This window comes from Gorilla gorilla, chromosome 11 (genome assembly GCF_029281585.2).
Source record: "Gorilla gorilla gorilla isolate KB3781 chromosome 11, NHGRI_mGorGor1-v2.1_pri, whole genome shotgun sequence".
NCBI classification, from domain to species: domain Eukaryota; kingdom Metazoa; phylum Chordata; class Mammalia; order Primates; family Hominidae; genus Gorilla; species Gorilla gorilla.
Window position 1 is genome coordinate 112246251 of NC_073235.2, and position 27916 is coordinate 112274166.

Sequence of the window (27916 nt, forward strand, 5' to 3'; positions counted from 1 at the left end):
ACCCAAAGTTTTAATGTATCTCCATTGCTATCCATCAAGATATCCAAGTAGAAATCCAAGAATCTATTGTTTAATCCTCTTGCTTTAATTCCTAAATCTGGCCAGGCACCAGATTCTGAAGTATCTCAGAAACCTGAGCCATCCTCTTCCTCACTTTTACTCTCTCAGCCCAGGGCGTCTACCAGAACCTTTCAATGGCCTTTGATTAGTTTCCCTCTTCCTGAAATTCTTTATAAACTGACTCTCCTCCATGCTGTCACTGTGTAATTTTCAGTGTATATCAGATCATTTCTTTTTCCTACTTCAAATTTTCCTACAGTCTAAAGCTCCAAACATATTAAATGCCATTTAGAACAGGTCAAAGCAGCTGTTTCTGGACAATCTCCAGTCTTTCCTTTCTACTCAATTGCCTTTTCTTCATTCTAACCTCAGCAGGTGACTTGTGCTTCCTCAATTTAATTATTTATTTTTGTATGCCACGTTTCTCTCATGTTGCAATCACCTTTGTTATTTCCTTTACTCCTGTCTAAATACCCGTATTCCCCTTGTCTGCCTTCCAAAAGCCTATGTCTGTTCAATTCAAATGCCATTCCTTCTATGAAGCTTTTTCTCCAGTCCTAAAAAAGTGGTATTAATTGTGCCTTTAGGCAATAAGGGGCATCTGGTAGCCTTTTAAATGTATCTGCACTATAGAAAAATCATCTTGGCATGTCATTATTCCCATCCAGTTGGTGAAGTCTCAAAGGCAAAAGTTTCACCGCTTCCAAAACCATGTTATTCGTTTTTAAACAAAACAATACTTAATAAATTGTTGTTAATAGTTGTTACTAAGTTATGGGTAAAAGAATGAGTACGTGATAAATAAATGGATTAAAGAGGTGAAAAGAAATAAACTGTAGCCTTGAGATAGATTTACAAAATAGATTTTATGGTGATGGTTACTGTTTGTCATCGTTTCGTGTGGTAGGGAAGGGGGTTTGTTTTGGGTAGGAAAAAAGACTAGGTTTGTAGTCAGAAAGCAAGAAAAGGAGGAAGAATGAGCTGGAATTGTGAGACCATGAAGGGATATTTGACAAAATTTTGGAGGAGGCAGGAAAAGATATGTTAAAGAGCAAATAAATTAACAAAATGAGGGCCACCCATTCCTCTAAAGAAAGGTGACAACAATGAGGGCAAATGAAGAGGGCCTAGAGAGACAAGACATAGACCATTTTCAGGGCTTCTGTCTTTTACCATCTCAGGAAAAGGAGGGCTTTCACTCTGCTTTTGGCAAACATCAAGCTGTCCTAAGATTCCCTGAATGTGTTTGCACATTCTGTCTGCACGTTGGCCAGAAAGCAGATGTTACAAAAGGACCAACCCAGAAGCTGGGCCATCTTTGCTCCAGCCACACCAGAGAAGGGCATGAAGAGAGAAATTCAGGAAGAGCTGCAGGAAATTCTTTCCTCAAGTTTGCTCTCTCACTTCTCCCACTCCACCTCCCACAGGGTGTTCTAGTTGCTGTCAAGATTTGCTGTGCAGGCAATAAATTGGGGACAGTGACTTAAATGTTTCATTTAATCCTGCTACTTCTATTAGTCTCATCGATTTTTTGGAAAATCTCATTATACTTTTCTTCAAACCAGAAGGATTAGCTTATTGCTATAACAAACAGATCTAGAAATGTGTTATAACTTTGTTTCTTGCTCACCCAACAGTCCAGGTTCAGGGTTCCAGTTGAAACGTTGTTTGTCCTCTTCGTAGTCAGCCAGGGTCCAGGCTTCTTCCATGTGTGGCTTTGCTTTGTCATTTTCTTCATCCAGCGAGTGGAAGGGAAAAGACCAAGGAGGAGCAAAAGGCAGCTGTACATGAGGTGATCTTGGAAGTGTACACAGCACTTCTTTCTGTTCACCTGCCATTGGTTTGAACTCAGTCATTTGGACACACCTAATCGCAAGGGAAGTTAAGAAATGTACGCTAGCTATATGCTCAAAGAAAAGGGAAAAAAGATTTTGGTAAATGGTTAGCAGTCTCTGTTATACCAAGGGAAAATCTGCCTACAAATTAATATATTTGAATACTCAGATCAAGTAGCTCAAGCTGTGGCAAAAATAGATGTCAGTTATACCACAGAGATAAGAGTGTGGATTGTAACTTCAATATCATGTTAAAATAGTAAATGTATTAAATACACCAGTTTATTGAATTTAATTCTTGCAATAATAGAGAAAGCAAGCATTTTGCTTGGGCAACATAGCGAGACCTCATGTCATCTCACAAAAAATAAAAATAAAAAATAGCTAGGAAGGTTGCACCTGCCTGTAGTCCCGGCTACTTGGGAGGCTGAGATGGGAGGATTGCTTGAGCCCAGGAGTTGGAAGAAGCTTGAGAGAGCTATGATCATGCCACTACATTCCAGCCTGGGTGACACAGCAAGACCTCTGACTCTAAAAGAAAAAGAAAATAATAAATCAGATATTTTACATAACTCTCCTTATAGAAATACTCATTGTTTCCAAAATGATAATGACTTCAAAAGCATAGTGTCTATTGCCATTCTTGGTTTCTTCAGTAACTTCTTATTAAAGGAATCAATTGATTAATTAATGTAGAAAACCTCATTATGGAAAAAATAAATATTTGTACTTTAATGAGTTTCTAAAATTTATTATAAAAAGACAAATTGGCATAGCCAGTTAAAAACTCATTTTTGTACTGAAGAAGGATATATGGCCTTTTAAGGAAAAATGAAGAGTAAAATTATAATAGAAAAAAACCCTGAGTTGATGCTTTTGCAAAAATGTTTAAAAAACTGTGATGTTTTGATGAACTTACAAATAACCATATATAGTCCTGACATGATATTTTGTATTTGCTCCATCCATACTATTTATTTGGATATTTATAAACATTACTATTTACGTGGAGGGTAGCAGTTCACCTGGTTTATATGAAAGGAATATAGTGTGTTGCAGTGTTGCATGAAAGCTGTTCTGTTGGATAAATATTCTACAAAATCAATTTATCTGCTAAAAAATTCTATAATTGGGTTTCTGTTTTCTGTGACTGCAGAATGCTTGGGTGTTTGCAAAAATACTGCATTGCAGTAAGTGTGTGATCACTGGTTTTTCCCTGAAAGTTAAAACGCATTTTCTCTTTGAGAGTAGGCGGCCATTTAATAGAATTCTCATGACATCAGAGAGCATTTCAAAGGGAAGAAAACTGGCCTTTCCTACAAGCATGTAAGCAAAGACAGTTTGATGTTTTCTTCTATGTGAGATTAAGTAGCCAACAAGACCCCAGTGTGGCTGAACTCAGAGGCTGATTCCTTCTGAGTATCTCTGTCAAATCGTTCTTCCTAAGAAGTGTGATGATTTTACCTAAACCTAGTAATTTCTTGAGATTTTTACTCTTTTCTTTTATCACCCACCCTCTGCACTTTTCTAATGAATATCAAGGACTCCAGTTGTACCATGTGCTCAGTAATTACTACAGAAGGCAGTTTGATTCTGAGACAGTTGTAGTCTCTGTCAGAGAAATTTAGAATTCACTAAAGCAAATACTTCAGTGAGGGAGTGCCAAAGCTTGAGTCATTTACAACCATTGTGAACAGAGCTCTAGGAAAGATCCAGTAGTAATCAATCCTGAATAAAAAGCCAAGGGCCAACACAATCAAAAAAGACCTTTTTCTAACACAGACAGACTGCTGTGGCACTAGAAAGTTCTTCCTACTGGCCTACTGGGAAGCAGTGTGTAAGCCTTTTTGTTTTGAGCCTGTGTGTTCCTTTTTGGCATGTGTTTACAATTGGAGTGAGTCCTGTTTTTGGAGTGTGAGAATTCAAGAGAGAACTTTATTTTAAAAGCAAGAGGGATTGAAAATTATAGTATAATATAATGTTATATACGTATATATTATATATATATACACACACACACTTATAAGCAACAGAATTGAAAATATAGCAGCGTAATACATTGCATATGCACACTGATATATAATATCCATATATATACATCTATGGATTATTTAAATATACACTGTAAGATTTGACTGAAACATGAGGACAGGGAAATTCTTCATTGAAATACTATAGGGAAGTAACATACCAATGTATATTTTTAATGTAATTTTCTCATGGCAGAGCTGAGTAACTGTATTACATAGTTCAAAATATTTGTACATGGAAATCACACAGAAAAACCTTCTAACTTTATTTTCTCCACAATAGTTTAAGTAATGACAAGCCTATCCTGCAATTATTCTTTCTGGCATCCAGGATCTACCATGCTTAAGAGCCTACAAAGACTTCCCAGCTTGTATAGGATCCTGTAGAGCTTCGTCAGGTGAATTTTTGGAATTATACATTAAAAGTCTAAAAATCACAGAATGCCAAATGAAAGCTCAGAACCTACCTGAATAGTGTTCTCTACAAGCGAGTGTACTGCTGCTGTATTCTGCTTTTCTCAGCTCATCTGGAATCCCAGAAAGAAAAGGAGCAGTCCTGGCCGGGTGTGGTGGCTCTTACCTGTAATCCCATCACTTTGGGAGGCCAAGGTGGGCAGATCAGTTGAGGTCAGGAATTCAAGACCACCCTAACCAATATGGTGAAACCCTATCTCTATTAAAAATACAAAAATTAGCTGGGCGTGGTGGCAGACACCTGTAATACCAGCTACTTGGGAGGCTGAGGAACAAGAATCGTTTGAACCCAGGAGTCAGAGGTTGCAGTGAGCCGGGTTCACATCACTGCACTCCAGCCTGGGCAATAGACTGAGACTCTGTCTTGATGAGATGAGACAAGATAAGGTGAGAGGAGATAAGGTAAAATAAAATAAGGTAAGATGAGATAAGATAGGATGAGATGAGATGAGATAAGATGAGGTGACATAAGATAAGATAGGAAAATAAAAGAAAAGATGGGAGCGATCAGTCCACAGTGGCCCTTTTAAGGATGCTGTTACCAGTAATACTTCTAACCTAACCATCAGCCTCACTGGTCCCTTTTTCTCCTCACTACAGTGATTAAAATATAAAATTGCTATCCTTTATTATTGTGATGGTTATGATGAAATGTTAAACATATGTTAGGTTTAATAGAAGGTTAATTTTTTAATACCAGTGTATTAAAAAAGTAATATGTCTCCTTAAAGTTTTTGTGATTTTTCTAAAATTTGTTTTATTTTAATATTAACTTAATCTTTTTTGTGTTCTTAATAATTTTTTTAAATTCACTCTTGGCTAGGTCCTATTTACCTAACTTGCATATGATGGGTCTATTTTTGTATCTAAGTATTTTGCCTACAGGCCCACCACATAATATTGCCACATCTATTAAGACTTTTCCAAATAAGATTGGAATATTTGTCTTTGCAGAAAAATTAATTATTGTGGCAATTTAAGTACTTGAATATTTTTTCTAGCTCAATTTTTTAACATCTTATAAATGTAAATGAATTGTATACATTTCAGGCCTGGAGGATTTAGCAAATGTATGTCCCATCATACCCCTCCAGAAGTTTGACAGAATACAAGTAGCATGCCATGGAAATTAACCTGATTCTCAGAATTCACTCTGGGGCACACTAAGATAAATCTACTCAAAGAGAGAAGTCAAACAGTATATGAAGGCTGATCCAGTTGGATCAAACTTGGGTTGCAAGGGAATTTCAGATGACAAGGATTCTCTGTATGCTTCCTTTTGGCCCAACTCAACTGATATCGTGAATAAGGCTACTTTCAACTTAGAATTCCTCTGAATCACAATTACAGCTGCGGTGGGCACAGCACAACACAAGCAGCCTGCCCCAAATCCCCCCCTAGAAAAAAAGAAAGAAGAGAAATGACTCTGCTTTATATGACTCATACGTTACTTATATATGACTAATATTTACCTTTCCCTGGAGAAAAACTAGTATTTAACATAATTAACTAGATCGTTGATGCTCCACAGATGTAGTAGGTTAGTATACTTTAAAATGCATATAATACAAATGTTTTGCATCCATCCATTTTTCTTTTTAAATATGTATGACTCAGAAGGTTTTTACTCATGTAGTACCTATTTTATCCTCTATTATTGCATTTACTGTGTTATAATGTATGTTTTTTCAAACACATCTGCCTTTCTGAATACAGTGTAAGCAGTTTATGGTCAGAGTCTATATCTTAATCATCATTTTCCTAATGCCTAACAGCATTCCTGATATAAACCTGGTATTCAGTCAATGATCATTGAATAAGATACTAGAAACCAACATAAATTAATTGATGGATTGATAATGATCTTAAAATTAAATGAAGGCCTGATACATGCTCATTAGAGATCATTATCAATCCATCAACTTATTTATTTTGCTTTCTAGTATATAATTCAGTAATCATTTATTGACTACCACCTTTATATCAGGCCCAGTGCTTTGGTCATTTAGGCTCTCTGTTGCTTAAGCAATCCTCCCACCTCAGCCTCTCAAAGTGCTGAGATTACAGGCATGAGCCACCATGCCTGGCATCAGCACAAATTTTAATGAAAAGGAACTCTTCTGGACATCATATGTGACTGGACCACAAACTGAATTCAAAACATAATAATGTCAATACCCATCAAAATTGTATAAAACATGATATTTTATCATTCTTTTCAAAACATACATGTAAACAGATGATAGATAAATACTGTAATTCATGAAACAGTCCGTTAAGTTTATTAGACTGTATTAATTTGAGGATTAGATTTTGTTTTAATTAATTAATTTTTTTGAACATAGAATCTAGCCCCTTGTTTCAGTCCCACTCACACTGCCATAGCTCAGGCCCAGTTCCTTTCAAACAACTGTCTCAGAAATGTTTCTATCCTTAGCCATGTCTTCTTCCAATTTACTTTCCATACCACTGCTGGATCAATCATCCTAAAAACCAAGCTCGAGTGTACCATTTTCTTTTCTCCATCTTTCATGGGCATCCATGGCCTTCAGGACAGAGTGCAGGTATGGCTCACCACATCCCTTTACAATTCTGCCATTGCCTGGCCATCGACCTCATTTCCACACTTCCCACTTCACTTCTGTTCCATAGTGAACAATTTTGTGCTTTACATGAGTTTTTGTTTTGTTATTGTTGTTCATTTATTTAGCAAGCATTTGTTGTGGAGCCTACTCTGTGCCACACACTGTACTTGGTGCTGGAGGTCAGAGATGAATTAAACACAGCCCTTCCTCCAGGAGCTCACAGCCTTGTGAGGGAGACATAGAGTAGAGAGGAACCTCTGACCCAGAGTGAGGGCTGGAGTTATGGAGATGCCAGAAGATGCTCATTTTGGTATCTTTCTAGAAAGTGTTGCCTAGCCCAAGTCTCAAAAACAAACAAAACAAAAACAAAAATGTAGGATTTGGTCATCTAGGCTCTTTCTTCCTAGAAAGCTTCTTGTCCTTTCTTTGACTACCTCCTACTTGTCCTTTAAACCCTCCTCCAGGCAGTGTTGATTGACTTCCTAGTGTGACAAGAGATGTTGATGTACCTCCACAACTTCCCATCCTTATCACCATCACAGCATGTACCACACTGTATTATTGCTATTGGTTTGTCTGTGACCTCCTTCAACATGAGGGCTATATATTTTTTTCTAGTATTCCCAGTGTGTTCCTACTGCTTGGTACACAGAAGCCTGTCCATTAATTTTTTAAATACAGTTAAAAAATAATTACTTGCTTAATGCATTAAAATTTGTAGTCTTAGAGTTGGACAACATCTTAGTAGTCATACATTCCAGCCTCCCATCAGTCAAAACCAGAATTGATTCTATAATGTTCATAACAGGATGGTCATTCAGGTTTTGCTTGAACACGTTCACTGATAAGGAATGCAACGAGGTTCAAAGAAATGCAAAAAAAAAAATACTATGACTATGCTGTAAATCTGTTTACACTTATATTTGGAATGTGATTTTAATTTGAACACCTTAGAGACAGAGCTTTAGTCAGATGGCTTGCATTTGTGGAGAAAGAATTGTTCATCAGAAGATAAAGGGACTGAGCAGATCCCATAAAGAGAAGGGCACACAACAAATGGTATCCTGCTTATAATTCTCCAGGACTTTATCCTTCCTCTGTCTTAAATAGCCAAAAAGCCGATCCCACTCATAGAAAACTATCAAGCATCTAATTTTTGAATTTATGTTCTAATACATTCTCCAGTTTCAATTATCTATTCTTTTTTTTTGTCTTTTCATGACTGCCATTTCTTCTCCAACTTTTAGAGTTTTGTTTGTTTCTTAATTTTAATTCTAGTATCTTCTTCCATGATGTATAATATGGCCTCCAAGTTTACCTGGATCATGGCCCTGTTACAATACAAGAAAATCTCTAAAGCATCTAGTCCTCAAGTACTGATTGTTATTTTTAGATTGTTGTTAATCCCAGCCAGTGTCTTCTTCATAATGTGGCTCTCAGGTATCTCAAACCCAAGGATCTTCACTCTGTGGTGGTGCAAATACTTATGGCCTAAATTCTGCTTTGTAATGTCTGCAATTCTAGCCAATATTCTTCAGAGTTGTGTCCAAAGAAGACTTACTTTTATGGTATTTTGTTAAGTGAATCTGGACCAAGTCTGACAGGTCTTGAATCAGATTCCACACTGAAAAAAGTTTAAAACAAAATACATTATTTATCCAAATCCAAATTATAATTTTTCTCTTAAGCTTTTTATCCTGATATTTAAATGTATGCTTATGTAAGAAAAATTTTTATTAAAATTATGATTAGAATTTTTTCTCCTTATAAAGAAAAATTCTAATGTAGGGGTCAAAATTTATTTGTTCAATGGCTCGATAGTTAGTTACATACTTATGAAACTAACACTCTGGTTTAGCACCATGTCCAAGTTTACATATCTAGTAAGCGGTAGACCCAGGATTCACCCCTATTTTTCTGATTGAAAATCTGTTACTTATTCCACAATATCTCCAGTACCTAAATGCAAGCCCTTAATTCCTTAATTAAATATCACTGGTAGGGGTGGGGGGACTTAAAAAAAAGAAAAAAAATTACTGGTAGAGACTAAAGCTCTAAAGCATTTTAAATATTATTTATATCTAATACATACAGGAGCTATTTATTAGTCCTCCGATATAATAAAAAATAGGCTCAGAAACAGTATACAGCTGTGAAGCATAAGTTGTATATCATGGTCACATAAAGACAATTGCCCAGTTTCATATGGTAGGTTGTTACCAATCGAGCAGGTTTACAAAGTTAGTGTTGTTATCTGGACTGAATTCTCTTTTTAGCTCTAACCCTATTCCACCAGTCTCACTGCTTTGTGAAACAGCAAGCAATGGAACGGATGTTGGGATTTGACTTCTCCTTCCAGATCTCTCTGGAAGTGTCTAATTTGGTTAAATAATTGTATCTATTCTTGGTTTTTCAGTGTGGGTCAAACCATGTACTGAATACTATTGCTGAAAATTTTCAAATAAAAACCATAAAATGGGCTGGGCACAGTGGCTCATGCCTGTAATCCCAGTGTTTTGGAAGGCTGAGGCAGAGGAATTGCTTGAGGCCAGGATTCCAGGCAACATAACAAGACCCATCTCTTGGTGGTGGATGGGGGGATTAGCTGGGTATAGTGATGTGCACTTACAGTCTTGGCTACTCAGGAGGCTGAGGCTTGCTTGAGCCCAGGTGTTTGAGACTGCAGTGAGCTATGATTGTGTCTCCGCATTCCAGCCTGAGTGACGGTGTGAGACCCTGTCTTTGAAAAAATAAAAAAAGAAAGAAAAGGAAGAAAACACAAAATAATAACAAGTAATAGGTAACATTTCTTAAGCCCTTCCAACTTGTCTGAACTTATACTTTATTTGTATTATCTATTTCTAGCAATAACCTAATGTTATCTGTGTCTATGATCATTTGAAATTACGTGTTATGCACCCACCAGCTCTCTTCTTTCTAATTGTTTATTAGTCATGGTATGTGATGAAGAATGATGAGTCATCCTTATAGGTATTTTACAATCAGCCTGAAATAAAGCAGGGAAGATATGAAACAAATATCTGGATTTTCAGCATATCTTCTTCATGTTATCAAGAACCTTTTCCTCTGTTTTTCTTAGAAGACAAAGAGGGAGAATATAGAGTTGCAGGCAGCTTATTAACAAATGTTTAAGCTTAGAACTTCTCAGCATTTATAAGCAAAAATATGGATTCTGCATAAACTTCTAATACCATTAAGGACCAAAACAAAAGTTTCTATTTTGTGGTACTGATATGCATAGTAACAGTATAAAGCATAATTGAGCCTACATGGAAAAGAGAAACAATATTTATGTGCTTAATTATATTACACAACTGGTCATTTTAGCCTTTTGTTCATCTGTGGATATGTAGCAGCACAAAATTATAAAACCGATGTTTTTGATTGAACTGGCACATTACATGATGATAGGACAGAACACATAGAAAGCATTCTAGAACTGTCTGTGCCGAACACGTTATTAAAATGGAGACATGCCTATCTGGCACATAGTGTATTTTTCCTTCAGATTTTCCAAGACTTTATTGTTTCTCCTTTTGCCAATTTTTGAGAGTAGTTAGTGCTGCCTGGTAATAGCTATCATCAGTAAGTATTCCTGTGCTTTGTGATCTTTCTAATATTGTAATCCAAAGAAAACCAGTGAGGTTTGTGATTATGTGGGAATCCCAGGAGGGAAAGTTCTATTCTACTTAATGATATTTTCAGCACACATATCTCAATGATCTAGATACTAAATAATTCAATTACTTCTTTGAGAGCTTTACAAATTCAGAGTTATCTACCACACATTTGCACCCTGCTTATTACCCCACATCCACCTCCAAAATGATCTAATGGTAAAGAAAATTGTAACTCAATTTGAGATATTTTAATCAAGTGTACTTCTATCACACACCATTAATGAATGCTAAGGAGTGTTTAAAATAAATGTTCGAAAGACAATTTGAAAATGCCAGGGACTGCCCATTGTTTTCATAATGTGAAGTAGATTTTTTTTAAACCATGGACAATTGGTAATTTTAAACATTCTTGGAAGATACTACAAGTAGGATTAGGCACAACAGAGCACTGCCTTATTCCCCGTAAGCTAGAATACAAGCAGTCTATCTTGTGATTTAACTCCATCAACTCATCCTAAATGTTCTGGACAAGGGAAGTGAAAGACCCAACTTATATTTGTGAGAATAGTCATGTGACCTGTCAACATAGTTGCCTTAACCCTTCACTTCAGTTAGTCTATAGGGATGTTCCATGTGTGTATTTTTATCACTCCTCATTCTTTTCTGAGGTCCTATGCAGCAAGCTTGGCTGAAAGCACTAGTCTTCAAATGTCAATGTATCAGAGTCACCCTATTGAGCTCGTTAAAATATCAATTTGCAAGTCCCACATTGAGAAATTCTAATTTGTTAAACCTGTGTTGGAGCTAATTGACTGAAAACACTGTAAGACACATTGGAATGGATGATCACCAAAGATCACTTCAGTTTTATGATTTTAAAACGTTTTCTCCAATGGATTGAAGTAGTTTATCTTAAAAGTATTTCTAAACCTATATATCATGTGGTATCTATTATGATTACTAGACCTCTATCACCCCATTTATACAGATTTAGAAATATTTTTACTTGACCCTATTCGTGTCCAGTAGTTTGTTTTACTTGGTGTTATTTTTCATATTCACCGGAGCATATGAAATGGAGTTAGAACTTGAATTCCATACTTCTGCCATGACAGCCCTGAAAATTAGATTCAAAACTATTCCCCTCTTACCCAATTTGCTATATAGTGTTGGCCAAACATCCACAGCAGGCAGAACCTTTCTGTGTTTACCCTGAGGTAGGTAATTGATTAATTAATATTCATTCAACATTGAATACATATTTGAAAGCTGGGAGGTGGAGGTTGCAGTGAGCCAAGATGGAACCACTGCACTCCAGCCTGGGCGACAAAGCGAGACTCCGTCTCAAAAAAAAAAAAAAAAAAAAAAAAAAGAAAATGAAAGCCAAAGTATGACCAAAGGCTGTTTTGATAGTTTTTTATATTGCTATCATGGTTTGGTTATGCACACCATACTTTCAAATAACCCCTTTAAGACTTTGAAGAAAAGGTATGGAAAACTTCAAATTTTTAAATGGGTAGAAATGAGAAAATTGTTTCTTTTTTAGTAAAATGTATTTCTGATTTGCATCCTTAGTCCTGGAGTTACCCAGAGAAAACAAATTCAAAATTCATCAATAGCTCAGACTGATGGCAGAGTTGTCAGGGACATTTTTTTCTGTGTGTTTCTGCTTACTTCTTATTTCTTTCCTTTAAATAGTCTGGGAAATATGACAGCTGTACTTTATTTTCTTGTATCTGCAAGCCCTCAGGGCATATGTGCTCAGGAACTACTTTTTGTTACACTTAAATAAGTATGTCTATTTGCCACTTGCTCTAAAAAACAAAATGCAGGAAACATCAGAGTGTATCAAATTATTTTTTTCCATGTGCAATATTCAGGCAATGCAATAATAGATGGAGGTCCAGGTGAAAATGCTTCTCTTTTTAAGCCAGCTGTTAAATGCATTAAGTTTTAATTTGTACATACAGTTTTATAACACTTAGATAACCAACCAAAATATGTTATTTGGCAGTCTCCAATATAATAAGTCATTTATCATTTTAAAGTTATTATTCACTTATTAGCAACATTTGCTTGAATGATAATTTAAAAAGTATTCCAAGGAAGAAGAACAAAGGAGAAATACTTAAAAAAAAAAAACTAAGTAATTTATTCCAACAAATCAGATTTTTCTGCTACAGTCCGTTAACCTGTAACCTATCTGAAAGGTCTAAAATATTAAATTTTTATGAGACATTTTGTGTGGAAAATATTGTTGCCTATTTTGTACTTCATTTGCTTTACATGAAAATAAGCTATTGTATGCTAAATAATATTATATAATTTTATTGTAAGAACTATGCTCTAAACTAAAATGTTAAAAGGTAATATGTACAGTTATGTATTTATGATATATATTCTGCAGGATTTCAGAAAAGATTTGATAACTTTCACAATTATAAATAAGGAACAGAACATAGTGCTCAGGACTTAGAATAATGTAAATACTGCATTAAGCATTAAAATTCTTGGGAATAAAAGAAAATAAGGGAACAGATATATTTCCTGATAGTCTAATTATCAGAAATATGCAAAATAAGCTGGGCATGGTGGCTTATGCCTGTAATTCCAGCACTTTGAGAGGTCAAGGTGGATGGATTGCTTGAGCTTAGGAGTTCAAGACGAGCCTGGACAATATGGCAAAACCTTGACTCTCTAAAAAATACAAAAATTAGCTGGGCATGTGGCACATACCTGTAGTCCCAGCTACTTAAGAGGCTGCTTGAGAGGCTGAGGTGGGAGAATCACTTGAGCCCGGGAGGTTGAGGCTGCAGTGAGTGTGATTGCATCATTGCACTGAAGCCTGGGCAACAGAGTAAGACCCTGTCTCAAAAAATAAAATGAAATAAAGAAAATAAAAGAAATAAGCAAAATATAGGTTATCTTATTTCTAAATTACAATGTAAATTAATTTATTATGCATTTTTTTGCAAGAGGCAAACATCACAAAAGACAATGTTTCAACAGTAGTGTTACAGATTTGCAGGCAGACTTTGGCTGCCTATGGGCAAGTCCAAATTTTTTCTTACACACAGAAAAAGAGGAATTCATTTAAGTATCTAGACACATACTCAAGTAAGATTTTAGAATTTTTAAACATAGAACATTACAATCTTAGGCCTGGAAAATGCTAAAAGCAGATACATTTAAATATAAGAAAATCCTAATGCAGTAGAAATTGAATTGTTGATGTTCCAGTCAATACTCTAGAAATCTGATAAATAACAGCAGTGATGGCTAAAAGACCTACCCATCAGCTACAAAATAAGTTTCCAAGAGTCTACATTAATTGTCATATTAGATAAAGTAGTTTCTATTAAGTGATTGAAAATTGGAATATGTCTGTCCCAAAATTGTTTTGCCATAGTACCCATGTTTTATAGTGAGCTGGATGTTTCCTTTTGTTCTTTCTTCATTCTTTTGTTGTTGTTGTTGTTTCTTCCTGTTTTTTACTTGCTTCTCAATCTCTTCTATCGCTTCTATTTCTTTAGAATTAATAAATTCTAAATTAATAAAACATTTGGTTACTTATTGTATTATTCCATTCTCACATTGCTATAAAGAAATATCTGAGACTGGGTAATTTATAAAGAAAAGAGGTTCAGTTGCCTCATGGTTCACAGGTTGTACAGGAAGTATGATGCTGGCATCTGCTCAGCTTCGGGGAGGCCTCAGAAAGCTTACAGTCATGGTAGAAGGCAAAGGGGGAGCAAGCACCTCACATGACCAGAGCAGGAGTAAGACAGAGTGAGGAGCCACACACTTTTAAACAACCAGATATCATGAGAGCTCACTATCATGAGGACAGTACGAAGGGGGATGGTGCTAAACCATTCATGAGAAAACCACACCATGATCCAGTCACCTCCTATCAGTCCCCACCTCCAACACTGGCAATTACATTTCAGTATGAAATTTGGGTAGGAACACAGATCCAAACCATATCACTTATAAAATTCATAATTCATGGTACCAAAACCTTTTAATCAAAATGAGGCAAAGTACTTGTTTTACTCAACAGTATTAAACATGTAAGCATTAAGTCTACCTAAAAACAAAATTGAAGAATGTTACATATGTTAAAAAGACCAGAAATTAATTCATATACCATTTCAACTTGAAATTTAAGCTCTAGAAAGACCATTCTATTCTGGTTATATAACAGTTTTATTATGCTGATATACTATGATACAGCTCAAATCATCAATATGTTAGAAATCTGATCAATACCAAGTCTCTTAGTTTGGCTCACATCTTTGGAATCAAAGGTTAATGTCAGATCAACAAACACTAAAGAATCTTAGACTTTTCATAATTTTCCATCAGTGAAATTATTCAGAGTGCAGCAGTGATCAGTGGTCAGAGGTTGGTATGAAAACATTCATGTTGTTGTCAAGAACATTAGAATGAAAAAAAAACAGATCTAAGGTTTATCAAGGGAAAAAGCTGGAATTTTAAAAAACAGAAGTTTTAGCTTTTGATGAAGTAGAAATAAATGTGTCCATAGAAACTCTCAAATATCAAGACAAAATTGTTTAACAACTAAGGTAGCAAACATCAAAGCTCACCACTCAGATTCATAACTAACATTTCTGGTGGCACAATATTTTTTCTTTTTTATAATAATATACCTTACCTAGAAAGAATACTTGGGCCCTTTAATATATAGCATAATAGTCATAATACAATAAAGTCAAGTGTAATATCTCACCCTGATATCAATAGATGTTTAAACGTCTTGGATTTTTTTATTTTTTAACGCAGTCTCGCTCTGTTGCCCAGGCTGGAGTGCAGTCGTGTGATCGCGGCTCACTGCAACCTCTGCCTCCCAGGTTCAAGCGATTCTTCTGCCTCAGCCTCCCAAGTAGCTGGAACTACAGGCACACACCACCACACCCAGCTAATTTTTGTATTTTTGTTGGGACAGGGTTTCACCATGTTGGTCAGGCTGGTCTCGAACTCCTGACCTCATGATCCTCCCGACTTGGCCTACCAAAGTGCTGGGATTACAGGCGTGAGCCACCAGTGCCTGGCCATGTCTTGGATTTTTAAAAAATGCTTATCACACATAACAGTATTCCCATTACATATTGACGTGTGTTTTGTCCTAAAAAGTAAGATTCCCACTGCAATATATTATAAATTGTACATCATTGTTTTAGTCTTAGATTTCCTTGCTCACATGATCAAGCTAGGCTTTTCAGGGAAGACAAATAAGGCGGCCAAGACGGTGAAACCACTTCTCTACTAAAAATACAAAAAAAAAAAAAAAAAAAAAAAAAAGCCGAGCATGTTGGCGGGCACCTGTAATCCCAGCTACTCAGAAGGCTGAGGCAGGAGAATCACTTGACCTTGGGAGGTAGAGGTTGCAGTGAGCCGAGATCGCACCACTGCACTCTAGCCTGGGTGATGGAGCAAGACTCCGTCTCAAAAAAAAAAAAAAAAAAAAAAAGAAAGAAAGAAAGAAAGTTTAGGTAGCATCTCAGCTTGCTCTATCAAAGCAGGGATTGTGTGGTAGATGCTCAGCTGTTTGGCAGTTAGGAGCAGTTAAGATCTGTGATCTTTTGCAATTTGGAGAGTTTCCCATTGCACAGTAGGAATGGAATGTTAAAAATTCCTAGTATCTCACAACAAATTTTTTAGTAGATTTGGAGAGAATTTGTCTTTGTCTTCACTTTTTTATTTGTATATTTATTTGCTTAGAGACAGAGTCTTTCTCTGTCACCCAGGTTGAATGCTGTGGCATAATCATGGCTCACTGTAGCCTCAATCTCCTCAGTTGAAGTGATCCTCCCACCTCAGCCTCCTAAATAGCTGCACCCAGCTAATTAAAAAAATTTTTTTGTAGAGATGGGGGTCTCACTATGTTGATCAGGCTGGTCTTGAACTCCTGGACTCAAGCAACCCTCCCACCTCGACCTCCCAAAGTGCTGGGATTACAGGCAAGAGCAACTATGCCCAGTCTTTATCTTCTTTAATTGCACATTCACATGGTTTTCAAAGAGATTTGGGTAAAAATAATATTACATCAGGAAGAAGAAATTAAAGAAGGCTATGGCACTTTTAACTATGTTGAAAATAGCATTTTGAAAAACAGAGATAATCTATGACCCCCAAAACTTTGATTAGAAGTATGAGTGAAATTTTTCATTTATAGGTGGTATTTTAATAATATTATGTTGTGATTATAAATGAGTGTGGCCAAATAGTGTCTCCTTTTGTTCAATAAACTTTTCCCTAAAACAGAGGCAATCTTTTCAAGTTGTATTTTCTGTAAAAGTAGTTTTGTCAGAGCCATGCTAATTTTAGTTTGAAATCTCCTAAAATGATCATTACTTACTAAATGGTTAGACTATCTTCTTTCAAAAAGCTCAATAAATTAAAAAGCAATACCTGATTAATCTGCATACATTTTAAGGAATATTATCTGAATAGTCTTACCAGGAAGTTGGGTGATACTTTTTAGGTAATAATTTTGATTTTTTTGTGATTCTGGTATTAAGTGAAATCAGTATGGCTAGCCAGCCTTTTCTTCTTCCAAAATTAGTTTTTATTAACTAATTTAAAAAATTCAAAACTCTAAAGCATTAAATACTAAGGAATTCATTTTTCAAATGTCTGTCCTCTTGAAAACAAATTATCTTAATATTTTTAAATGGATGATTACCAAGTAGCACTCTCTCTATTTAAGTGTTGGTTTGCTAGGTTTAAAATAAGGATTCTTGGTCACTGAGAAATCTGTTCCAGAAAGCTCTATGGTAGGGAGATGAGAGAAGTCAAATGTAACTGAGAGTTGTGGGTGCTTATATTGTTGTATTTGCTTTTAATATTTGGTGGCTAGAACTCCTAGAGTTAAACATGGACTAAAGTACAAACCTAAATATTTCCCAGATCCTCTTGGGGATGTTAATAAATATGGTGTTAGAAAAAGTTTTGTGGCAAATTGGTTTGGGATGTTTTGCACATCACTGCCTTTGCCTGAGATTCAAATATCCAGTAGCGTATCAAAAGCTTTCAGAAAGCTCATAGTGTTCCTACCCACGTAGCTTAGCATCTCATCTGAACAATTTACCTCTGTGGTCTTCCTCCCCAAAACACATAACTTTAAACTAATCATTACAAAAAACAGACAGATCTCAATAGAGGGGTATATGATTTATCTGATTAGTACTCATCAAAACTTTCAAGGTCGAGGTCTTAAAGGAACCTAAGGAGACATGAGGACTAAATATAATATAGTACCCTGGATCAGATCCTGAAACGAAAACGAAAGACATTAGGTGAGAACTAAAGTAATCTAAATAAACTATGGACTGTAGTTAAAAGTAATGTTCACTAATTATATAAATGTACCATACTGATGCAAAATATTTCAAATAGGGAAAACTGTATACAGGGGGTAGAGGGGAATCTCTATAGTATCTGCTTAATATTTTTGTAAATTTAAAACTTTCAAAAATATAAAGCCTATTAACTCAGAAAAAGCTACATCAACAAGGCATGTTATTTACGTGAAACTTTTTCTGTTTACAGTGTTCTCTGTGTACACAAAATAAATTGGGCCATATAAGAATATGGAAATCTTAATTAAGCTCTTTGGTAAAACAAACAAACAAAAAAGAAATAAAAGCATGTAAAGATTAGGATACTGATGTAGGCAAGAATCTATCAGTAAAATGTTGTGATCCAAAAGGTCGCAATTGGAATCTAGATAATTTCCTTAATCTTTTACGTATGTGAAGATGCCACAACTCAGCGGAAACACAATGCTTAGGCTACCCAATTAGATCTTTTGATATGTGACTGGAAGAAAATGGCAGAATGGAGTGTAGAACACTGCAGAATGGTTTTTATAAAAAGATGTAGCTAATTTTTCAATGTACACAGGGAGAGGTTAATTCCGAGGATGCTCTCTTCTCATTAGGCTACCATGTCTGGTACATTTACCATGCCTGTCTTGGGATATCCATTCATCCCCACACAATATCTGGGGACAGATTTGCAAGTAACTCTCATTATTGTACTCACCAAGTTTTCAGGCTCCTATTCCTATGCCAATGTTGTATATGTAATGAATAATGATATAATTAACAAACAATAACAAATGTAATAACTACTGTTTATTGAGCATGCCAGGAACTGTGTTGAGCCCTTTATTTTATTCTGTTTAAACTTGGTAACAAACCAATAAACTAAGCATTGTTCTCATTTAATAGATGAGAAAACTCTCCTGTGCACACAATTCTTTTCACATAGTTAGTGAGGTAGCGATACTCCCTGATTTACTCATAAGCCCTTCAATCAATGTTTTAAAACCTAAATTTTTACATCCTGTTTAAATATGTTCTTAGGGAAAATAAATAGAGCTGTTTTGGGAATCAGTTTTGGGAGAGATTTGGTGCTGTAGTCAAATTGGCTTAAATGAATTAACTCATCTAGCTCTTCCTGCTATGAACAGAAAATAGAGAGAGCGGAGGATAGCAACAAAATTAAGTTAAAAAACCCCCAGACAAATGCTTGTTAGTAATCTGATGGGAAAACTTACTTTATTTATACTTTCTCCAAACAGAGCTTGGTAGTAAGAAGTGTATTTGTCTTAATATAATTTTTGCTTACTTGTTTGGAGGCCTTTGCTTGAGATACTTTTTTGGAAAAAGGAAGATGTTCTTAGTTTCCATCAAAGACAGTATTGCCTGTGTTGTCATCCTTACTGTGGAGACGATAAGCCATCAATAAGGCTACATGGTGGGCAACAGCTTTCCAAAACTGAGTGGTGAATCACCTCTTTTCAATTATATATCTAAACTTGGTAATATCAGCTTGTAAGAGAAGGTCATGCAGTATCTTCCATCCAATTAACATGTATAGAACACTTCCTCCACAACTCATTCATCCTTTGCTATAATTTACAACTTCCTGTTGTATGTCAATGGTTTTAACTTTTTCAGATCTTATTTGATTTAGCTAAGAAATAATGCCATAAGATAGGATGTAGGCCTAATGCTATATTTATTTCCTTTCTCTCTGTAAGATTTACATTAATAGAAAATGTCATTTCCTCTTAGTCTACAGATAGGGTCCAGGAAAGTTTATCAAAAAAATTAAGTTAAAGCTATCTTTCTTTCTTTTTTTTTTAATTATACTTTAAGTTTTAGGGTACATGTGCACAACGTGTAGGTTTGTTACATATCCAGAAAAGTGTATCTACCTTCGGCTTTAATTGAACACCCTTGAAACCAAAACAGCTAATATGTTAGTTATTGTCTTTTCTAGATCTCACTAAAAGTCATGATTTAAGAGAGTACATGGGATAATTTTTCATGGTATAGAATTCCTGCTGTCATTCTTCCTCCCACTTTTTCTAGCCAGTTTTCTCATACTGCAGATTTTCCCTATGCTGAAGGATTCCTTGACTTTACCATACGGTCAACATTCAAGACCATAATTAAATGAAAGTTCATTAAGATGTATACCTAAATGCCAAACACTAGTTTTTTTCATTGTTGTTTGGTTTTTTGTTTTGTTTTGTTTTTGTTTACAAAAAGGAATATGTGTAGAATGACATTGATCTTATTTTAAAAGAACTAATATTCCAGAAATGGTCTGTAAAACTCAAGATGAACTAATTGACCCATTCTTGATATTAAACATAGGTTATTGTACATGTTTTTTTTGACTATAGAAAGCCACACAGTTTGCTATAAATTTTTCCTATCTTGGTACAACCAATATCAGATCAGAAGATTTCCCCAAAGTAATAGCTACTATTTTTTCTCTTTCAGTTGCAGGAGAAATAACAAGGCATTGAAGAATGGCAGATGAACGGAAAGATGAAGCAAAGGCACCTCACTGGACCTCAGCACCGCTAACAGAGGCATCTGCACACTCACATCCACCTGAGATTAAGGATCAAGGCGGAGCAGGGGAAGGACTTGTCCGAAGCGCCAATGGATTCCCATACAGGGAGGATGAAGAGGGTGCCTTTGGAGAGCATGGGTCACAGGGCACCTATTCAAATACCAAAGAGAATGGGATCAATGGAGAGCTGACCTCAGCTGACAGAGAAACAGCAGGTAACTAAGGGCTCTGCTGTCACCAAGTGCTTGCTTTGTGCTTTGAAGTCAGTTTAGTCTGAAAGTGAATTAATATACAGCACTGATCCTCTTTCACTAGTGCTAGGGCTGAAATTCCAGTCAGTCAGAGGAAATAAAAGGAGAGAAAAATCATGGCAACTAACTTGATATTTCCCCACATTATCTGTATTCTCAATCCCATTCCCCTATTTAATTTTTATCACGTGAATTTTTGCAGGCTGAGTATATGTATGTTTTGCTAGAAACTGTCAGCATTTTAACTCATTGAAAGAAAACTTTACAAATAGTTTTTTTTTAATTCTCTTAAATGACCTTGGACCTAAATCCAATGGATTGATTAGAAGCGTATTTTTTAGAGCATAAAAATGCAAAATACTTAAATACATACTGTAATTTTTTTAATCCATCATTCAACAAATTACAGTTTAGCTTTTCTACATGCAAGGCATTGTGCTAGCTTCTGTGCCAGTGTGTGTGCAAGAAATGGTCCCAGAACTTCATGAATCAGATGATCTTGGAGCAGACATGAGACTTGTGCATATGTTTATTTGGATACAAAGCATAACATGTAAGTGCCACATGAGCAGTATAGAAAGGCAAAGTTTAAAGCAGATTATTTCTGCTTTGGGCCAAAGTCCCCAAATTATGCACAAAATCATCTTATCATCTTGGGGTGCTGCAGCAAATTCACAAGAATACAACGAGGTATTTTAAATATTTAAGGGGAACAGTGATAATATCTGTCAAACACTGCCTGAACTATTAGCTCAAGATAGTTCACAGTTTCAACATTACATTACACTATATTCCTTTAATATATCATATCTTTGCAAAGATAGGTTTTCAGCAGTTGTTCTGATAAAAGCAAGTACCCTGCAGAAATCCATGTGAAATGGAAGAAGAGAGTGATAGTGTCCAACCTGATTCCAGGGTTTGAGAAGCTGTGCAGTGCCCCACAGGCACATACATTCAATTAGTATGAAATTGTGGTTGAGAATAAAATAAAAATATTATTTGCACATTTCATGGTTACAATGAGGATTAAATAAGATAGTAAAGTGTACAAAGTGAATGGCTCAAGAAATAATAACTGTTAATTAATTGTATTATTATTGGTGGTAGTGGTGGTATCAATATGGATGACATAGCACTCTTGATCAAGTAATATTTTTCTATAGCTGAGTATACACAACTTTAAGAGGGTGGAACTTGGGTGTCAGGAGCACTAACTAAGAGGATTTTCAAGGGATTGCAGCATGAGGAGATGAGAGCATGTTATAGCATATTGGTTGTGAGGAAGAAAAGAGTTAGTATGATATGTCAATGTTTTTTTCATCATCATATCTTGCAGCATTAGACCTTCAATATTCCATAAATGTGTGTTGAGTGAGTGAGCAAATGAAGGAATAAATGAATAAATTCAAAAAGAAGAAAGTCCTCTTCACATTAATGGTGAAAACAATTGAAAAGTCTTACTTTGTCCCTTGGGCTCTCGCCAGTTGACTCTCAGTGCCTGTTATGAAAGCTTGTAATACACTAAAAAAAAAAATCACTGCAGTGTGCTTGGTCATGCTGTAAAAACCAACACCATTCACTATTTCATCTGTTCAGTGGTCTTAAGTATTTGAGAGCATCAGAAAAATCTATTTGTCAAGTCAGTGTGTTATCACCAGCTTCTCTGAGAAAATAATATACATTTAAAAGAGGCTAACAGACATTTCTTTTAAATGATGGGTTTAGGAACATCCAGAGTTAATTTTAAATTCAGCTCAATGTGTATCAAACACATTTGGTATTAGCTTTTGGAGATTGATTACAAAGGTTTTGTATGTATGTTCTGAGTGACAAAAATTGTAAACAGTCAGCCATGGGCTACCAGAGTGATAGTCAATCCAAACTAAACTATGGTGTGATTTTTAAATTAACTTTCCTCTAGAAATAACCAGCCAAGTACTGAATCCATGAGATATGCGTGTGTAGAAATCTATAGACAAAGGAAAATGTAAAATAGTATCTTTTCATATCTACAGAGGATGTTCCAGTGATGAGTTAATATGCAATTAAATTTATTTCCAAACTCTAATTTAACAAATAACAACTTTTATCATTCATGGTTTATTGACAGCTGTTTCACAAATTGTGTAATAAAAATAATCTCCAGCATAAACAAATGCTCTTAAATCCCAAATATGGTATTTAGAAATGCTATCCTTTGATGATGGAGACTATAGATATGAGCTGGCATAATATTTTGATGTGATTATTTTAAAAAGGACCAGGGATCTATACATCAGCTCATTCTTTTATACAATCTACCAGTGTATTGCATTTTTCCCTATAAAGGATATTTCTCAGGACACTGTTAGCGTGAGGCATTTCTCAGTGACATCAGGTCCACAGCTATATGTTGTAATATCCAGGACATTACTGATTAAATCAAAGAATCTTCCCTCTACTTTCCTTTTTTGCTATAGTCCCCTCTTTGCATTTTAAAATAATATTTTCTCCAAGGTTGTTTCTTTTTAATCATTTATATAAATAAGATCACATGATAAATAAAATGCAATCGTCATCTTCTTCCCCCTTTTCTCCTTCATTAGAGTGGGCTCACTTCAACCAAGATCCTTACTTTTTTCCCCCCTCATCCACTCCTTCAATGTTCATCTTCATTATGGGCAATAATAATTTTTAAAGATGCAAACCCATAGTCAGTGTATCCTTGATCTTATGCACTGACACCAGAGGGTGGGAGAGTGGAGAATGTTGGAAGGCAATAATAATTTAAATTGGCTGGGTGCAGTGGCTCACACCTGTAATCCTAGCACTTTGGGAGGCTGAGGTGAGTAGATTGCTTGAGCCCAGGAATTCGAGACCAGTCTGGGCAACATGGCAAAACCTCATCTCCAAAAAAAAAAAAAAAAAATTAGCTGAGTGTGATGTCACGCACCTGTGGTCCCAGCTACTCGAGAGGCAAAGGTGGGAGGATCACCTGAGCCCAGGGAGGTCAAGACTGCAGTGAGCTGTGATCAGGCCACTGCACTTCTGCCTGGATGACAGAGCAAGACCCTGTCTCAAAAAAATAATAATAATTTAGATTTTGTCCCCTTTTTTATGATTTAAAACTATCCATAAAAAGAATTATTTGCTCAACTATAGCATAATTTTTCATTCCTTAAGATTTTTTCTTACCACTAAAGTGTCCTTTTTAGAAGCCATGCCACAGAAGCATGAAAAAATGAAATGAGAAACTATTAAGCATCTAGCCACTTAGGAAAGCTGTCGTTATAATAAGTCTAAAGCGTAATTTTTATCTTTGTCCTTGTGTTTTGTTTTTAATTTTTATTTTCATGGATTCAGGGGATACAAGTGCAGTTTTGTTACATGAATATATCTCATAGGGGTGAAGTCTGGGCTTTGAGTGTACCCGTCACCTGAATAGTGAACATTGTACTCAATAGGTAATTTTTCAACCCTCACCTCTTTCCCACCCTCCCGCCTTTTTCAGTCTCCAATGTCTATTATTTCCATATTTATGTCCATGTGTATTCATTGTTTAACTCACACTTGTAAGTGAGAACGTATGGTATTTGATTTTCTCTTTCTGAGTTATTTCACTTAAGATAATGGTCTCCAGTTCCATCCATGTTGCTGCAAAAGATATGATTTTATTCTTTTTTATGGCTGCATAGCATTCCATCGTATATCTACACTACATTTTCTTTATCCAGTCATCCACTGATGGATGCTTAGGTTGATTCCATACCTTTGCTATTGTGAATGGTGCTGCAATAAATATATGAGTGCAGGTGTCTTTTTGATATAATGATTTATTTTCCATTGGGTAGATACCCAGTAGTGAGATTGCTGGATCGAATGGTAGTTTTATTTTCAGTTCTTTGAGAAATCTCCATACCGTTTTCCATAAAGACTGTAGTAATTTAACATTCCCGTCAACATTGTTTAAGAGTTCCCTTTTCTCTATAGCATTGTTAACATCTGTTGTCTTTTGACTTTTTAATAATGGCCATTCTAACTGGTGTAACATGATATCTCATTGTGGTTTCAATTTGCATTTCCGTGATGATTAGTGATGTTGAGCATTTTTTTTCACATACCTATTTGGCCATTTGTGCATCTTCTTTTGAGAAGTGTCTATTCATGTCCGTTGCTCACTTTTTAATGAGGATTTTTTTTTTCTTGTTGTTTGAATTCCTTAGTCCTTCGTTGGATGCACAGTTTGCAAATATTTTCTCCCATTCTGTGGGTTGTGTGTTTACTCTTTTGGTTATTTCTTTTCCTGTGCAGAAGCTTTTTAATCTAATTAAGTCCCATTAGTCTATTTTTGTTTTTGTTGCATTTACTTTTGGGGTGTTAGTCATTATAATTCTTTGCCTAGGGCAATGTTCAGAAAAGTTTTTCCTGGGCTTTTTTTCTAGGATTTTTATAGCGTGAGGTCTCACATTTAAGTTAAAGCATCATTTTAAAATTGTTTTCCAAAGCGTGAATAATAAGAGTAATGGCTTGTAATAATTCTTTCCTCTCTTTTCTGTGTTATCTTTATTGAAGAAAGCAAGAAGAATGCATTTTGGTCCCCACAGAGTTTCAGCTCTGAAGATAACTGGGAGCCTCATCCTTAAGTTTCAGTTCCAGGGTTGGGGCCCAAACTCGTATGAGAACTTGTATCAAGATCTTATAAGAGGGCAAAAGGGATTATTTGTAAAATTTGTAAAATATTGAGTGGAAAATTATTTTAGAAAATGGAAAGTGACCTTTCAAATTTTAAGGGCACAGAAAAGCAATTGATTTCTGTAATCATTGTGCATGTGACTTAACAGTGTAATTGGTTTTGACTTCATCTAGTATTCCCTTAACAGTATTATATCAAATCCTATCTTTACTGTGCCTGTTTATGGAATCATTTTGAATATGGTACTTTCTAGCAGCAAAAACAGGGATGTGCAAACAAAGTGGTGGTTCTATGTTTCTGACCTTGCTCTAAAAAAGTAATAATTTTGCTGTTGCTCACTTTTCATCTAAAGAGAGGGAAAAAAAATTATTATTATTTTTTTTTTTTTTTTTGAGACGAAGTCTCGCTCTTGTCTCCCAGGCTGGAGTGCAATGGCACGATCTTGGCTCATTGCAATGTCTGCCTCCCGGGTTCAAGCGATTCTCTTACCTCAGCCTCCAGAGTAGCTGAGATTACAGGCGCCTGCCACCAGGCCTGGCTAATTTTTGTATTTTTAGTAGAGATGGGGTTTCACCATGTTGGCCAGGCTGGTCTTGAACTCCTGACCTCAGGTGATCCACCCACCTCGACCTCCCAAAGTGCTGGGATTACAGGTGGGAGCCACTGCGCCCGGCCGAGAGGAAAAAATTTTCTAATTTCTATTCATCCCTCAAGAATTGCTTACAAAACTATTATGGAAATATATATAAAACTACAGCTTAGAAATGTGTATAGAATTGCAAGCTGCCATAGTGCTCTTCAGTTTATAAAGCACCGTCATATCTTTTGTCTCATTTCATCTTTTTGCAATTTCCATGAGGATATCTGTCATTAGTGTCTTCTTTTTACAAATAAGAAGACTAAGGCACAGAATGGCTGAGCAACTTGCCCATTATTACACAGTAAGAAAGTGAGAGAGGTGAATTGTGAACACAGTGTTCAGGAATTTCATGCAACTCTCTTCTCAACTGTCCTACCCTCAAGAAGTGGTATGGATTTTTTTTTCTATGGTTTATAATTTACTTGGCTTTATAAATATGCTACTCGTGAAAGCTTTCAAGACTTTTTTAGATGAGTGTATTTTTTTTTCTTGCTCTCAGGATTAATTTTGCAAATGTCAGGATTTGTTCTTTATTAGAAAATAGTGGTGAAATTAGCTACTTTTCTATCACAGTTGTGGATGATGTGATTGAAAGCTGGAAGGGACCAGTGAGATGACCTTTCACAGTAGATCATATGACTACTACCAGAATGCAAGTCTCTTGCCCTACAGACCAGTGCTGTTTCCACCATCCCCATCTGCCACATTCAGAACAGCAGTTAGTTGCAGCAGTTATCGATTACAGGCAAAGCAGACAATTCTTCTATTCCAGAACTGCCACATTCATGTAATTTTAAGTGATATGATATCATAACTTTATTCCTAGTTTTCAATCTGAGTAGACAAAAAGGGGAGGCAATTTTGAGATGTTTATTGATACTAAAACATTTTTAAAGTATTTAAAATCAGGCTTTAGTGATTTTTGACTATCTTGAAGTACAGTGCTGTGAACACTAGTAAAAAAAAAAAAAAATGCTGATCACAGGCTGGGCGTGGTGGCTCACGCCTGTAATCCCAGCACTTTGGGAGCCAAGGTGGGCGGATCACGAGGTCAGAAGATTGGGACCATCCTGGCTAACACTGTGAAACCCCGTCTCTACTGAAAATAGAAAAAATTAGCTGGGCGTGGTGGCGGGCGCGTGTAGTCCCAGCTACTTAGGAGGCTGAGGTAGGAGAATGGTGTGAACCCAGGAGGCGGAGCTTGCAGCGAGCCGAGATGGCGCCACTGCACTACAGCCTGGGCGACAGAGCGAGACTCAGTCTCAAAAAAAAAAAATGCTGGTCACAGTAGAAAGTGCCTACGTGACGAGCAAAGGCCAGTATCAGCAATCTCCTTGGGTAAATGTAAAGATTAAAAGGCAATTCCTCACTATAATCCCCACAATTTACCAGGATTCCTTTGTCTCCCCATCATTTCCAGGCATGCTATCCAGACCTACCCACTGCCAAAGAGGCAGGAATGGAAAAGCTTTTCCAGGCTTTGCGTTGTCACTTTTTCAGGGAGCTCACCATGGGAGCTATGTCTTCTAAAATCTGGCCCTACACTATCACATCCACATAACTCCAGCAGCCAAGTGACCAACACTCAGTTATATACATTTATTGTTGCTGCAATTTTTTTTTTTTTTGAGACGGAGTCTCGCTCTGTCGCCCAGGCTGGAGTGCAGTGGCGCGATCTCGGCACACTGCAAGCTCCGCCTCCCGGGTTCACGCCATTCTCCTGCCTCAGCCTCCCAATAGCTGGGACTACAGGCGCCCGCCACCACGCCCGGCTAATTTTTTTTGTATTTTTTAGTAGAGACGGGGTTTCACCGTGTTAGCCAGGATG

At 36.1% G+C, this 27916-nt stretch overlaps 1 protein-coding gene across 50 annotated transcripts in view; it reads left to right on the top strand.

Moving 5' to 3' along the window:
• Positions 1-27916, top strand: part of MAP2 (microtubule associated protein 2) — a 309881-nt gene that overhangs the window by 208577 nt on the left and 73388 nt on the right. For all 50 annotated transcript variants that reach the window (XM_004033140.5, XM_055380455.1, XM_019022472.4 and 47 more), the window contains one exon: positions 20450-20740. In XM_004033140.5, coding sequence (XP_004033188.1) covers positions 20479-20740 — 262 coding nt within the window. In that variant the 5' untranslated portion in view covers positions 20450-20478. The remainder of the gene's footprint in view (positions 1-20449; positions 20741-27916) is intronic.